This window comes from Cheilinus undulatus, linkage group 11 (assembly GCF_018320785.1).
Source record: "Cheilinus undulatus linkage group 11, ASM1832078v1, whole genome shotgun sequence".
NCBI lineage: Eukaryota > Metazoa > Chordata > Actinopteri > Labriformes > Labridae > Cheilinus > Cheilinus undulatus.
In genome coordinates, this window is record NC_054875.1 from 10804375 (window position 1) to 10818341 (window position 13967).

At 41.7% G+C, this 13967-nt stretch overlaps 1 protein-coding gene across 1 annotated transcript in view; it reads right to left on the reverse strand.

The window, feature by feature from the left end:
* The window catches only part of spen (spen family transcriptional repressor), a 37418-nt gene that overhangs the window by 4033 nt on the left and 19418 nt on the right, over positions 1-13967 (reverse strand). The window contains exons 4-11 of the mRNA XM_041798562.1: positions 9482-9639; positions 9138-9338; positions 8899-9050; positions 8654-8779; positions 8361-8474; positions 8162-8275; positions 7960-8060; positions 47-7856 (exon numbers count right to left, since the gene is read on the reverse strand). Of these exons, the coding sequence (XP_041654496.1) occupies positions 47-7856; positions 7960-8060; positions 8162-8275; positions 8361-8474; positions 8654-8779; positions 8899-9050; positions 9138-9338; positions 9482-9639 (8776 nt within the window). The remainder of the gene's footprint in view (positions 1-46; positions 7857-7959; positions 8061-8161; positions 8276-8360; positions 8475-8653; positions 8780-8898; positions 9051-9137; positions 9339-9481; positions 9640-13967) is intronic.

Below are 13967 nucleotides of genomic sequence, written 5' to 3' on the forward strand. Positions count from 1 at the left end.
TATACAATATCTGCAAAATGTCAATTATTTAAGCATATAAACTGACCTGTGAAGATGTAATGCCTTGGCTTGCCAGGTTGTGTCCTGATGAAGGTTGTCCTGGAAATTGAGGTGGGAAACCCCTCATGTCCCGGTACACTGAAAAGGGGCCCACACTTGGTGGATGCATCAGGTGAACCCCATGGGAATGTGGAGACACCATAACAGGACTAGATGCATGGACTCCCCTTATCCTGCCATCGTTCAAGGGTGGATGTATTAGCTTCCCTTCAAGTGGTTTGAGAGATTCTTTCGAAGGTTCAATGCCCTTTCCCATCAATGGACTCTTTGACAACCCAGAGATGTTGCTTTGTGTAGCTGCTGCAGACTCTGAGGTGCGAGACTGCCTTGATTCCACTGTGGCCTGTTCTCCCAGTTGCTGGTGCATGAGAATGTGCTGGTGCATGTCTCTGTACTGGTCTATGCGTATGCTTGGGTGAAGCCCACGATGATCACTGTGAATCATCATTACATCTGAGTGGAGCTGGGGTACTGAAGGTCTGCTAAGAGCTTGGTTTAAGTGCCTGGGGTCCTCTTCATTTGCATTGCTTCCACCACCAACTGATACTGATGCCTTGGGACTTGAGTGAGTCTGCAGTACCATATCTCGTATAACATTAGGCTGTGGTGTATTAGAGCGCTGTGAAGGTCCGGTGTGGGGAGAAGACATAGAGTCCCCTCTCCTTGCGTAGTTTATCCCACTCATCGGTGGGGTGTTCATCCTTGCTTCATGAGCCATTGACTGTGTGACACTGTGCGGCTGCATTATCACAGAGGATTGCTCTGAATGAGGGTGATGAATACTAGAATGATATGTAGACATTGGTGGAATGCCATGACCCAAAACTACAGATGATCCTCTTGGTGAACTGCTTGGAGGGCAGGCTTTGGCAAAGGGAAGAGGGGATGGGACAGCTGTTCGTGGGGACTGGGGTTCCTGCTTTAGGTGGAGAGCTGTCCTATCAGTTGGAATGCCAGGGCTAGGGCTCATGCGATTTCCAGATAGTGATGGTTGGAGTGGACTCATAACTGGGCTCAGGTTAGACTGCTGAACAGTTTTGCCAATGTCCATTTTTTTGGGTAGAGGTTCTGTCCCCAGGCCTCTTTTAGCATGCTGATGCTGTATCACAGCTTGGTTGTACATCAAGACTTGAGAAGTACTGACTGGCTGTTGAAACATTTTAACCACGCCACCCTGGGATGTTGTATGATATGGAGCATCAGACTTGTCACCTCCTAGACTCTCCTGTTTGGTACTAGAAATTACAGGTTGAGAGTTATAAGATTGGCCTGTCAAGAGAACTCCTGTGTGTCCATAAGTTGAAGAAGTCGGGGCTACTTTCGGAGTAGGTGACTGGGATGATGCCATAACTGGGTCCTGCTTCACTGAAGATTTGGCCACAGATTGTTGAAACTCAATATCACCAGCACTGGCTTGAGGAATCTGACTGATCTTGGCTCTCATCCGGTGAGGCCCTTCGGTCTTCTGGCCGGAGTAACTGAGAACTACAACACCCTCTGATGTATTGACCCTCAGGCCTGGACTGGGGCCTGTACTGTAGGGAGTGGTCTCAACAACAGAGCGCCCTCTGGCCCCATCTTCGACTATATCCATGCCATGGTAGCGATTGTTCTCATTTGAGTTTGATCTATATTTTTGCTTCGGTATAGATGGGCCAATACTTCGATTACTAAGTGAAATTCGTGGAGTTTCCTCCGTATCATAAGGCATTGGAATTCGACTTATAACTGAGGTAGTAGGAGAAATAACAGTATGCTGAGGTTTATCGCCACAGTTCTGTTGAGACTCTGTCAGTGGGAAGGGTTTGTGGTGGATGGGCTGCGGGGGTAAATGTGGTCTCTCTTCAGGATGTAACTGTCTTGAAACCATTTTATCAGCAGGGTTATCATTCTCTGAAATCCTTGAAGGATCTGAGAGCACAGATGTCACTATAGTGGTAGGTATGGAATTGCTGTTTGATGCAGATACATATTTTGGTTCCATAAGGATTTTCCTTAAGGTGCTGGAACTTGGATCAATATCTGATGCCTTGGTATCAGGAGGCATTGGGGGATTTGTTGAAGGGTTTCCAAGTGTAGTTGAAGGTGGTGCAGAAGGGGTAACCACTGTTACCTGACATGAAGGAGCAACATAGATTCTACTTTCCTCAGTTCTAGGAAGCCAGTCTGGTGAAAGAGACATTTTTGAAGGCCGAAGCAGGGGTACATTAAACTGGGATACTGGTTGTGGTCGGGCAGAAGCCTGGGCAAGTGTAGGGGTAGATGGCTCTGTTGCTGAGGGATGCTTTTTAGAGCTGGAGATGTTGCTTGTGCCTGCATGAAAGGCAGATTCTTTGGGTACAGGCTGCTCTACTTCAGGTTGTTCTGCCTCTTTGGGTGTGTCAACAGTTATGGCACTTGTGACGTCCCGTCTACAAGTCGCAACAGCAGTGACCACAGAGGCCGCTGCTGTAAAAGTAACTGCTTTTGATGTAATGGTTTCTGGATCCTCTGGAATTGACTCTGGTAACTTGTTTGGAGAAGGCTCAGGTTGTAAAACGTCTTCTGTAGTATCCCCTTTCTTGTTGGCAGCACCTTTACGACTTCTAGACTTCTTTGGCGTTTTTGCTCTACCTTTACCAGTTTTCTTGGGAGTTTCAAGTACAGGGGTATCCTCAGCTTCTTTAGAATCTGCCATTAGCCCCCTTGGGCTTGGTGAAAGAGGACCCTCATCTGAGTCAGCAGGGAGAACATTGTTGATAACCATGTGTGTTTCAGGCTCAATAATCTCATTGGAAGAGGGGGATATAAGGGGTTCAGGTGTAGGAATGAGAGCTGTGTAAGTTGAAGAAGCCGTGAAACCATCTGCTTCTGCACAAGTTTCTTCAGCTGTAATGGAATCAATAGCAGCTGCAAGTTCAGTTTCACTTGCAGGATTGGCTGGCTTCTCCTCCTCAACCTCACCCTCTGGCTCTACTATGACTGGAGGCAATGCTGTAGGTTGCTCTGAATGTGGCTCTTTGTAGGGTCGAGGGGGGTGCTCACTTGTAAGTTTAGCAATGTTTTCAACTGCTTGCTCTAACTCCATCTGTCGTGCTAAGAGTGCAGCAGGGTCTGCAGGAAGTTCAGTGTCTGATATGATGTCTTCCTTTTCCTGGGTGCCAGGTTCTTTTGATTCTTCAGGAAAGCCTAAGATCTTTGTAACGTCCTTGTCCTGTACATCTTTCTTGGTTTTAGTTAAAGAAGGTGCTTCAAACGACTCTGCCTCATCTTCCTCTGAGCGAATTAAACCTTTTACATCATCAACGCTTACACGGATTTCAAGATTTTTTAAACTGTGTGATTTATCTCCAGTGGCCTGCTTGGTATTTCTTTTAAGCCTTGATGGTTTCACCTTAACACTCTTTTCAGGCTGTTGTCTCTTCTCAACACAGCCGGCATGTAGAGTTTCAATATCCCCATCAGTAGACTTCTTTCCACCAAAATCTTTTAACTCTTTTTCCTTTCTTTGCACTGGTAACCTTGTATTTTCTGGTTTCTCTGAAAACTTCCCCAACAGTACAGAATCAGCTTTGTGCAAAGGTTCCGATTCATTTTGACTTCCCGGATCTGCTTGGTCTGCCAGAAGGGCAGTGCCTCCAATCTGTTTGTCTATTCTACCACCTTTCTTGGTAACTGGAGCAGATGTAGTAAATTGTGATTGTTGCACTTTCTGGGTACGGGGCGACCGCCATCCCTCAGAGGCTTTCACAACCTCAACTGGAGTTGAAGATTCTTTGACCTCTGTTTCATCTTCTGTGGTTTTCTGCTGATCTGTTTTGACTGGTGATAAATCTTCACCACGCTTGACACCTCTTTTAGGTGGACGCCCTCGCCTTGTATTCGTAGCTGGAATCGGAATTTCTGGCTGAACTGGTTCTTTGTCAGCACCACGTTTGCGCATAGAGCGGGGGGACTCAACCACTTCTTTGCTAGCTTGGTCATCTTCATGTAGAGTGGCATAAACTGATCTTACATTCCTGCGACGTGTTCTCCCATGGATCAGACTTGACTCACGGTTTTGCTCTGAATCTGATGCATGAATAGGTGACTTGGATGGTGTTTTTGGCTCAGACGCCCGAGGAGATGAAGCTCGTTTGAGCTTCTCTTTGTCAATCCTTTCACTTTTTCGTGTAGCTGGTTTCTCAGTGGCAACAACTTGGGAAGGTTGTGAAGTGCGTACTACTGCTTGTTGTTTTGCCCTCTTATTTTTGGGCTGTCTGCGATTTGGAAATGGCTTTATTTCAGCTTCTAACTCTGGCATACCAGCCTCAATGTCAGTCTCAGTCTTCTGAGATTCCTCAGAGTGTTTTGTTTCCTGAATTTCTATTTTAGGTTCTGCTTTTAAGATTTCAGATTTGTCATCAATCTTTGGATAGTCAGAGTAAGTCGATTCTTTTGTCTCTTTCTCAAAACCACTTATGGAACCACCGGGAGTGGGAGGCTTGTCCTCTACAAGAGGATTATTTTCCACTGCCAAGCTATCTCCAGATTTTGCTTTGGGTTCAATCAGCTCCAATTTTGTTTCCATTTCAATTTCTGGCTCTGCAACGGTGAGTGGAGGAGTTACAGTTAGCTTGGGAGCAATGTGTTTGCTGTCTTCTGTTGGAAGAGACTGCAAGTGAGATGACTCAAGAACTGGCTCCAATTTTTCCTCTTTGACAATTGACACAGGTTGATCTGGTGATCGGGTCACAGGTTCTCTTTTTTCTTGTGGTGTTATTTCTTTAATAGTGGGAATAAAAGAAGAAACTGACAATTTTACTTCAGGACTGGCTGATTTGTCCTCAAGTTTCACTGGTGGCTCAGTTTCCTTGTCAGAAACATCATCACAATTTTGAAGTTCTTCTCTTTTAATCCCCATCACAACAGAATCATTCTCTCCATCATGTGGAGGATGGTCTTTGTCCTTCTGTTGTTGAAGCTCTAAAAATCGACTATGGAAAAGCACTATAGGTTCTTGTGGGGGATCACCTGTTCCAGATTCAGACTGTGCCTCAGTGGCACCTGGTTTTGCAGAAGGCCTAACAATACCAGTTTCTAAGTCTTGGTCTTTACGTTCAAGATGCTGCAAGCGTCTTGAATCTTGCTCAAAAATTGAGCTGTGCAGGAAGCGAGAGGCAAACAGATCCTGACGCTCTTGGTCTTGTGGCTTTATTTCTTCTTTTTTATCATGCAGCTTTTCACCAGAGTCAGTGCGAATCTTTTTCTTATACCAAGAAGGAATTGGGCGAGGGGCTAGCTCCACCTTGTCCTTATCTGAACAGCTGTGGGAGACTGGAAAGCGTGAAGGGAGAAATGACCAATTATCTTCTCTGGTGGAATATAGTGTTTTGGCTCGTTCAAGAAGTGCTTTTGTGTCTGGGGTTATAGTTTTATCTAAAGCAAAAGAATAAAACTTATTCTTCTCCAAGGAGCTTGAAAACTTCAGGTCTGTCATCCTCTCATCACGTTCCCTCAGGATGTAGGACAAGGAACTATTGGACTTGGGAGAAATGTGTTTGTCTCCATCATCATCTGAGTCAGACTGAACTTCTCCAGGTTCCAAATCCTGACCGAGGCGTTTGCGGATGCCCTCACGTTTCGAAGTATCACTTGGGAAAGTCATTTCCATCCTGAGTGAATCAGACTTGAGACGTCTTTCCCAGCGTTGCATTAACTCCTCATCACAGCCAAACAGGTTCGTCTTAAGCTTTGGGAGCTCAGTGTCAGAAGACTGGAAATGTGACTCTGTCAGGCCAAAACTGTTTTTCAGCAAATCTGAGTGTGAAAATGAACTGTCTGTTGTTGGAGATTTTCTTTGTTTGTTTGTTATTGATACAGAAATCTGGGCAGTCTCTTCATCCTCATTTGCGGAAAAGTGCCCATGCGCCATTGAGGATGTTATACTCTGATAAATGTCCTCATTCAACTTTTGGTAACCAGCAAAGTTGCGCTCTCTTTTTGTGGGTACCATTTCAAAGTCAAAATTTTGTAGTTTCTTTCGTTTAGAGGAAGAGAAGTCATCACTAGCCATATCCTGAAGTCGTTTTCCAACGTCATGCAAGATATAATCTTTTTCAAAATTCCTAGAGTCATTACTTGATGGATTTTCATACTTGAGTAACTTATCAGGATCACCAATCTTAGAGTGGAGCCACTGACCCTGTTCAGTTTGTTCAGTGCAAATATTATTCTGGTCAATATGCACAAGATGTTCATTTCCATCATCTGAGTCTTTGCACTTCCCTCTTCCTTGCTCAATTTCAGACAAAACCTGTTTCTGTTGTTCTTTGAATTCCTCTAAATCAAGGCTGCCATGATCTGACATCTTTATGTGAATGGGGCTGTTCTCACTCTTTGAGCTTTCTAAATCCATTTTAAGATATGGAGAGTCTAACTGCTGAGTAGTGTCTTCATGAGGCTCCTCTAGTTGTGACTGCCGCTCCATAGACAGGCTTGCTGAGTTGCTTTCATAGTCTCGTACATCTTTAGGACTGTTGAGTGAGACAACCCTGGCACTTTTTTCTTTGTGGTGCTCCTTTTTGTGGATCCCTTTAGTCAGAAGGTTCTTCTCTGAATCCGTGTCCCTTGTATGGTTCCATAGTTTATGAAGTCCAGATCTAACAAGATCCTCCTCACTAGTTCTTTTCGGTCTATCAATTTTCCCAGAGTCTTCAAAACGTCTCTTTCTTGCAGCCAAACGGTCTATATCAACAGAAATACCACTGTCAAATCCCATTTCAGATTTTCCATGTTTTTTGGATTTGATCTTAGCATCCTTTTCCATAACCTCCACCAAACTGTGAATATTTTTGTCTCTTGGCAGCTTTCCATGCTTTGACATATCCAGTTTTGATGGTTCTGGGCGGAATGGAGGACTCTTCTGGTCAGATGAGGGCGAGGCCAATCTAGGACTGTCCATCCCACCCCTCTGTGATGGTTTCTCTTGGACAGAATGACCTATTAGTTTTCCTTCTTTTTCTTTGACACGTGTTAACTGCACAACACAAGGCAGAAGGTCTAACCTTGTTTTACTCAAGCCCTCCTTTGCAGCTTTACTGTGTTTGGTTCGAAGAACTGACTCTGGGCTTACATCTCTTTCAAGTTCTGGTTCCACCTCACATGGTTGTATGATCGGTGATGTGACTTTGAGCTTCTTAAGTCTTTGTTTGTCACTTTTGTCCTTGTCCCCTCGATCTTTACGCCCGGCTCTCTTCTCCTTTTCAACCAGACCCCCTCTTTCAATATCGAACACTCGATCCTTCTCAAGTTTGTCAGTTTTATTATACCTTTCAGTTCGTGCCTTTTCAAGTTTTTCAAATCTTGGGGGTGATATTGAACTGCAGCTGCCACTTCTTTCAGAAGATCGGCAACAAATACGGCGGTCTGAATCACTCGGTATCCTTTCAGAGAGTGAAGGAGATGCAGTAGGGCTAGCAGGACGTCTAGAAGCTATGTGAGATGGGCTTTGGCTGCGCTCAACGGTCCTCCTCCCATGATCACGTCCACGATCTGTTTCAAAGCGTTCCCTCTCTCTTTCTCGTTCCCGCTGCAAATAGCTGTATTTACGGATGTCCTGCTCATAAGGATCAGCTCTGTATTCTCGATATTCCCGAGGGTCTTCAAAGTACTGTGGATCATAGTAATCTCCCTGATATGGGTCCCATTCAGTGTAGAACTCCCGACTTCTTGAGGTGTATTTACGCCGTGGATCTTCTGTATAGGTTCCTGGTGTTCGTACATTTTCGTAATATTGTCTTTCAGCTTGGAACTCGTACTGAGTTCGGCGATCATCCCTGCCAAGAAAAAAGACAAAAACAGAGCTGTAATATCATCATCATTTAACAATTTCAAGAACAGTTCAGAGATTAAATCATTACTGAAGCAAACCCTACACACCTTCTTTCAGAGAGAATGTCATAAAAGTCTCGAATATCCTGGCCAGATGCCTGCATGGAGCGATAAAAAGCCATCTGACTCTCTTGGTTGGCAAAGTCCACCTGAAGAAGAAAAGTAACATTGGTTGGAACTTCTACACCCAGTCAGAAATGGAGAACACACAATATCAGGGAGAAATTTCAAGGCCTTACTTTTCACTTACCTTGATCTTACTGCCCCCTATCTTCCACCCTTTTGTGTCTTTGACAGCAGCTTGTGCATATTCGATGTTGTTATACAGGATAAGGGCCATTCCTTTCATCCGGTCAAATACAACCTAAAGAAGAGAGAGGAAAATTAACTCCAAGGCTTTCAGAAAGTAAACAGTGGGTTACTTGGAAGAGCAAAATAAAAATATTTACCTTGACAACATGTCCATATCGGCAGAAATGGCGGGTTAGGAACTGCTCTGTTGTGTTTGATGCTAATCCATCCAACCATACACATGTAGTAGGCATGCTCTTTCCAAACCCAAGCTGAGGAAGAAATTATAAATGTAAAATTACAACTATTATAAATTAAATCAAACATTTTAATTAATTTAACCGTGCCCTTAAACATACACTCATAAACAATGCTGGATACATGTCTGAAGAAGAGAATATATAAGGGTCAAGGGTTTAAGATTAAAATACAATGAAAGAATGATCCTCACTTTTAGTCTGTTGTTGCCAAGGTACTCGCCATCCATCTTCTTTATGGCCTTACAGACACTGGCAATATCACAATATTGTAGAAAGGCATACTGAGGGGCTCCATTCACCTTCTTGATGTCAATGTCCTTTAAAGTAAAAAAAAAAAAAAGAGAAGTATGCTGTCAGCAACTGTAATAATGGTTGTTACTATATGGTAATCATTACAACTGACATGGCTGTGAATCATTTCACAGTATAAACCCACCACTATTTCTCCAAAGCGTTGAAAGATGTTTAGCAGGTCATGGTAAGTGGTCGTTTTCTCCAGGTTTCCAATAAATAATGTCCGTGTGGCTTTTGGATGAAACTCGTCTATCCTCTCGTCCAAAGGCCGGAATTCGTTTTCACTTTCTGTCTCTGAAAAAAAAAAAAACGACTCATTGGTATCTTCAGCATTTTGTTATTATTTTTTTTTCTTCAGTAAAGTTAAAGATCAGGACCTACCAGGGCCATTCCAGGCTGTGACATCAATTTGCATGCCAAAAAACAGTTTCCCCTTTGATGCGCCGAGTGCTTTCTCTTGGTCCTCTTGCTGTCGAAAAAAGACGAGCCCATAGCGTTCCTCTGACGCTCCATGGATTTGTACAGATGTGACTTTTCCATGTTTTTTGAATTCATGGAACAAGCCATCCTTCAGGCTTGTATCTGTAGCAATTGGAATAAAAAATAATTTAGTAATTGTACCGAAATACAAACTAATTTAAACTGATAATGATATGAGTGGATAACAAAAAAGCAACGCATCAATATTTCAGAATAGGAATCAGTTTGCAACAGCATAAACTAACCTGTAGAGCGCACAGGAAGATTTTGAACCTTTATTCCAAAACTTTTACGTGGTTCATCCTTGTCAATGGAGGATAAAGGAAGAGCTGAGGGTGCAGGGACAGCAGCAGATTGCACTGAGCGTGCAGGAGAGTCATCACTGGAACTACTGCTGGAATCGCTGTAGCAAAAGAAGAACACTGACTTAGACATTGTTCAAATTTTAGTTCAGAACTCCATCATTCATTAGAAAAATCCTTTTTTGTTTTACTATAAAAGATTTATTTACGCTGCCTTTCCAAGGAGTATTTCAGAATCTAGTTAATAGTCTAGCTTATTTCTCTATTCTGTATTCTTTAAGAATTTATTTCAAAATAGATATACAGTTTTGCTTGGCGAATAAGGCTCTGCTCAACAGATACTCCATGGGTTATCCAAGAAACATGCTTTGCTTTCTAGGGAGCACAATGCTCATACGAGCAAAGATTTAGGTGTAAAAATACAGGAGGTTGTGGGTGGGGGTTGTCATAGGGGTGCCAAGAGATGTGCCTCAATACAACTCTTGTTCCACTGTGAGCTTATATGTTGAGTCACAAAGTAGGGGGTTTGCTTCAGTCTTCAATTTTGGTGGGGACACATGCATTTCTTTGTGGGGGGGGTCTGAGGTGTATGTTTCATCATGTACTGATTCATCATAACACTGTCTTTTTTTTGATAGAACAGACAAAATTTTATTTTCAATTTTTAATTTCATTTAAAGGGGCCATATTTTACCCTTTTAAGACAAGTTTGTATTGTTCTCAGAGGTTTGCTGCTGAAAAAAACGCCCCAGTACTGGATTTTTGCATGTCTAAAAACCCCTCTGTTTCAGCCCTTCTCATAACGAGCCATTCCTGTGTCTGTGGCTTTAAATGTTAATGACCTGTCTGACTCCGCCCCTGACCACACCCCTCTCAGGAAATGACACGACCCATCAATCTCCTAGACCAAAGTCTAACCAAACCTGGGGGCGGTGCTTACTCCCCATGTGAGGTCACTAGGGTAAAATCTGAGAAAGGCTTGTTTCAGCAAAAAAAAATTTTTTTTGGGGGGGGGGGGGGTTTCTGTTACTTGAGAGGATTGTGGACAGGCCAGGGGCACATATTTGTGTTAGAAAAGCCTGAAAAAGTGATTTTTGCATAATATGTCCCCTTTAAAAAAACATCTTGTTTTCATCTACCAAATCAATTTAAAAGGCAGGGTCATCATTAACAGTCCAATGATAGCTATGCAAAAATTCAAAGAGGTTTTCTACTCAACTTATGATTGTTCAGATTTTACGATAATAGGGGGAATATCTTATTTTATCCAGAAATTAATCATATGAATAAAGCACATATTTTTGGCACAGCTGGAAATATTTTGCATTAATTTGCTTTTTTTTTTCTTATTCATTTATGAGCAGAAACTTGAAACTCTTCAATTTCCCATGGGATTAATAAAGTATCTATCTATCTATCTATCTATCTATCTATCTATCTATCTATCTATCTATCTATAAACTGGTTTATATAGTTTTGAAAATCTATCATGCTTCCATGCAAAAAAAATCTTGTCTGTGTAACCTTTACCTGTCACTTTCTGCCTAAATGATCTAGATTTGTTGCAGCAAAGACCCATTCCTTTTTCAAAAAGCCCATTAATTGTCAATACTCTACTAGGAAACATAATACTTTAGTATGTTGTTGTTTTTAACCACACACAAACATGCTGTAAGCAAAAATGTTAGGGTTTTTTTTTTATATTATTTAAACACAATGAGAAAATGTTATAATTAAGGGAGGGAATGCAGAGAGAAGTACCATGGAAGAGCAAGAAAAGCACAAAGCAAAGTTCAGTTCAGTCCTTGAATGAGGTTGTGGGTTGCCAGGTCATGTGGACATTGGGGTTGAAGCTTTACGTAGATGTGGATTGCACATGTGTAATGTGATTCATAAATGATAGTGCTACACAATTAATCTAATTGCAATTGCAATTGCAATGTCAGATTGTGCAATCACATAACCACATAAAAGGCTGCACTTATTTTTGTATTAAGTTGTACTTGACAGGTTTATAAAAATGCCTGTAGAAAGCATTTTTGTTTGTGATGGTGCTACTGCATTTGCACTTTGTACATGATTAATTTTAAAACTTAAAGAGCCAAAAACTTAAAAGTTCAGGTTTTCTTACATTACAAATGTATTATTTGTATGTTTTAAGTTGAGAATTACACACCTCAAAAAAATCACTATTCTTTACATAATACTTGACAACAAGCAAGCAGATTCATGATACCATTTATTTTAGCAGAAATCTACTCTACATTAGCACAAAAGTGAACATGAGGGTGCCGTATAAGCTTAAGGCTAGAGAATAAGCTGTGATGGTGGAGGTGAAGCTTTGCCAGCAGCTGTTTGGTGTGATTGGTATTGATGAAGCAGGGATCAGTAAGAGAGACGTCATAAAGGGACTGCCCTTGTTGGGAGAATGAGCTGTGACTGGCTATGATAGCTAGGAGGCAATAATTCAATCACCTGGCCATCAGCGAATTGCAGCTTGGTGTATCACTGCCAAGTCTTGCATGAAGTAACTACGCATCATCAAATTAAATTACTGAAATAAATATTTTAAAGCTAACATCATAACTATATATAGAATAATTATAATAAATAAAGGCAACAAAATGAGCATTTATTATCCAAACTGCAGAACAACAAGAGAGGTTAACATACATAGTGCATGAAAAAAGACAATATTTTGGTATTTTGCAACTTATATGATTTAATGTGAACATTTATGAATTAGCAGAAAATTGCCTACAGTGTGATGCATTTTCTCAGATAAAAAAAAATCTCTGATCTGGACAAGAAAAAACCACCATCTTTCTCCCTGTAGTCCTTATTCATGTGTGCATCCAGTTGTAAATATAAAAAGAAACTGATTTGCACATCAAAGGGAAATTCATAGCTGCCCAGACACCTTTTTTTCTCAGACCAGAAACCATGTGTGGCTCAGCTTTCTAGGCCCTCTGCTGTTTGTTTCCTTCTCACTTTCTCCTCCTGTGCTCAGACACTCCCGGAAGTGCCGCTGACGGAGCCTGGCCTGTGGGAGTGGGCAGGCAGCCAGCACTGGCCAGAAATTTCCAGTTCCAACTGGATCTCACGGAGGGGGAGAGCCGTTACGCATACACAGAGGTAGGCAGTGAGAAAAATACACCAGCTCTCTCCTGAAATTCCCCCGTAGCACTACCTTGTCAAACCACATGTGTCGCTACATGCTGTCAGAACTGTCGGCTCGGCTGAGGCAAAAGCTGATGCATTTAACCAGAGAAAAAAATACTGTGAGTGGGAGGTGAATAAATGTCGTACAGTAAATCTGAGCCACAGATACTTATATTTTTAGCTGAAACAGCCTTACTTATGTGTGTGCTAATTCAACATCCTAACATTTTGTTATGAAGAATTTCTACTCAACAACAGTCAACATCACATTAGATACAATACATTTACAATACCTTGGATCCAAAGTGCAACTCTAGCTATGTTTACATGTGCAATATTCCTTGAGTTTGACAGAAAATTCTGTGAATTCCAAATAATTATTTACATGGAAACTAAGTAAAAATATCTGATTTAGATGTGTGAATACATGCTTCAAAAACTTTATCAGAATAAAAGCATTTATGCATAGCTGTCCTGCTGGTCTAATCCGCTGGAAACAGCAGCAGAATTAGAAGCTGTTCCTTATGATTTAAATTAAAAATATGCTTTATGCTGATCTCTGTTCAGTGTTAATTCATCAAAACAAAGCAGACAATGACAGCAACTAATGATCCAATGAGCTCTGGTACTGAAAAAGAGGGGTCATTAGGGGTCGGACAAAAAATCGATACAGCATAGTATCGCGATATTTTGTCAGGTGATATATCGTATAGTCTCGTCCACCAAGTATCGATTTTTCAAATTAATTGCTAATTTGAACTGAAGTCTATGATAATGGAAAAATAAATCAATTGTTTGTCCAGTGAGGTCGGCAGAGGTGACGGTCATAGAGCAGGAGAAAGCACAACAAACATGGCAGCACCAGGAGGCGGATATTAGAAGTGCAAGCAGGGCATGAATGAGAAGGATATGACACATGAGGTTTGCAAGAAGTGCTACATAAAAATAAAATTCTGCAGAAATCCGACAAACATGAGGGCAAGACTAATGCTAAATCAGCTAAACAGTTGAAAAATGGTATAGATCGCAATATATTGCAATATGTGGTATCGCAATACTCACTGTATTGCAAAGTGTTTAAAATCGCAATAATGTTGAATCGTGACCCAAGTATCAAGATAATATCGTATCGTGGGGCTACTAGTGATTCCCACCCCTACACTTTAAGGGGGAAAAATGAAGCTAATGTCAAAATCTGAAAAACTGCAGTTCCCTGTGTGTCAAACTGAGGATGGCCACAGAGGCTGGAAGTAACATATACACCCCA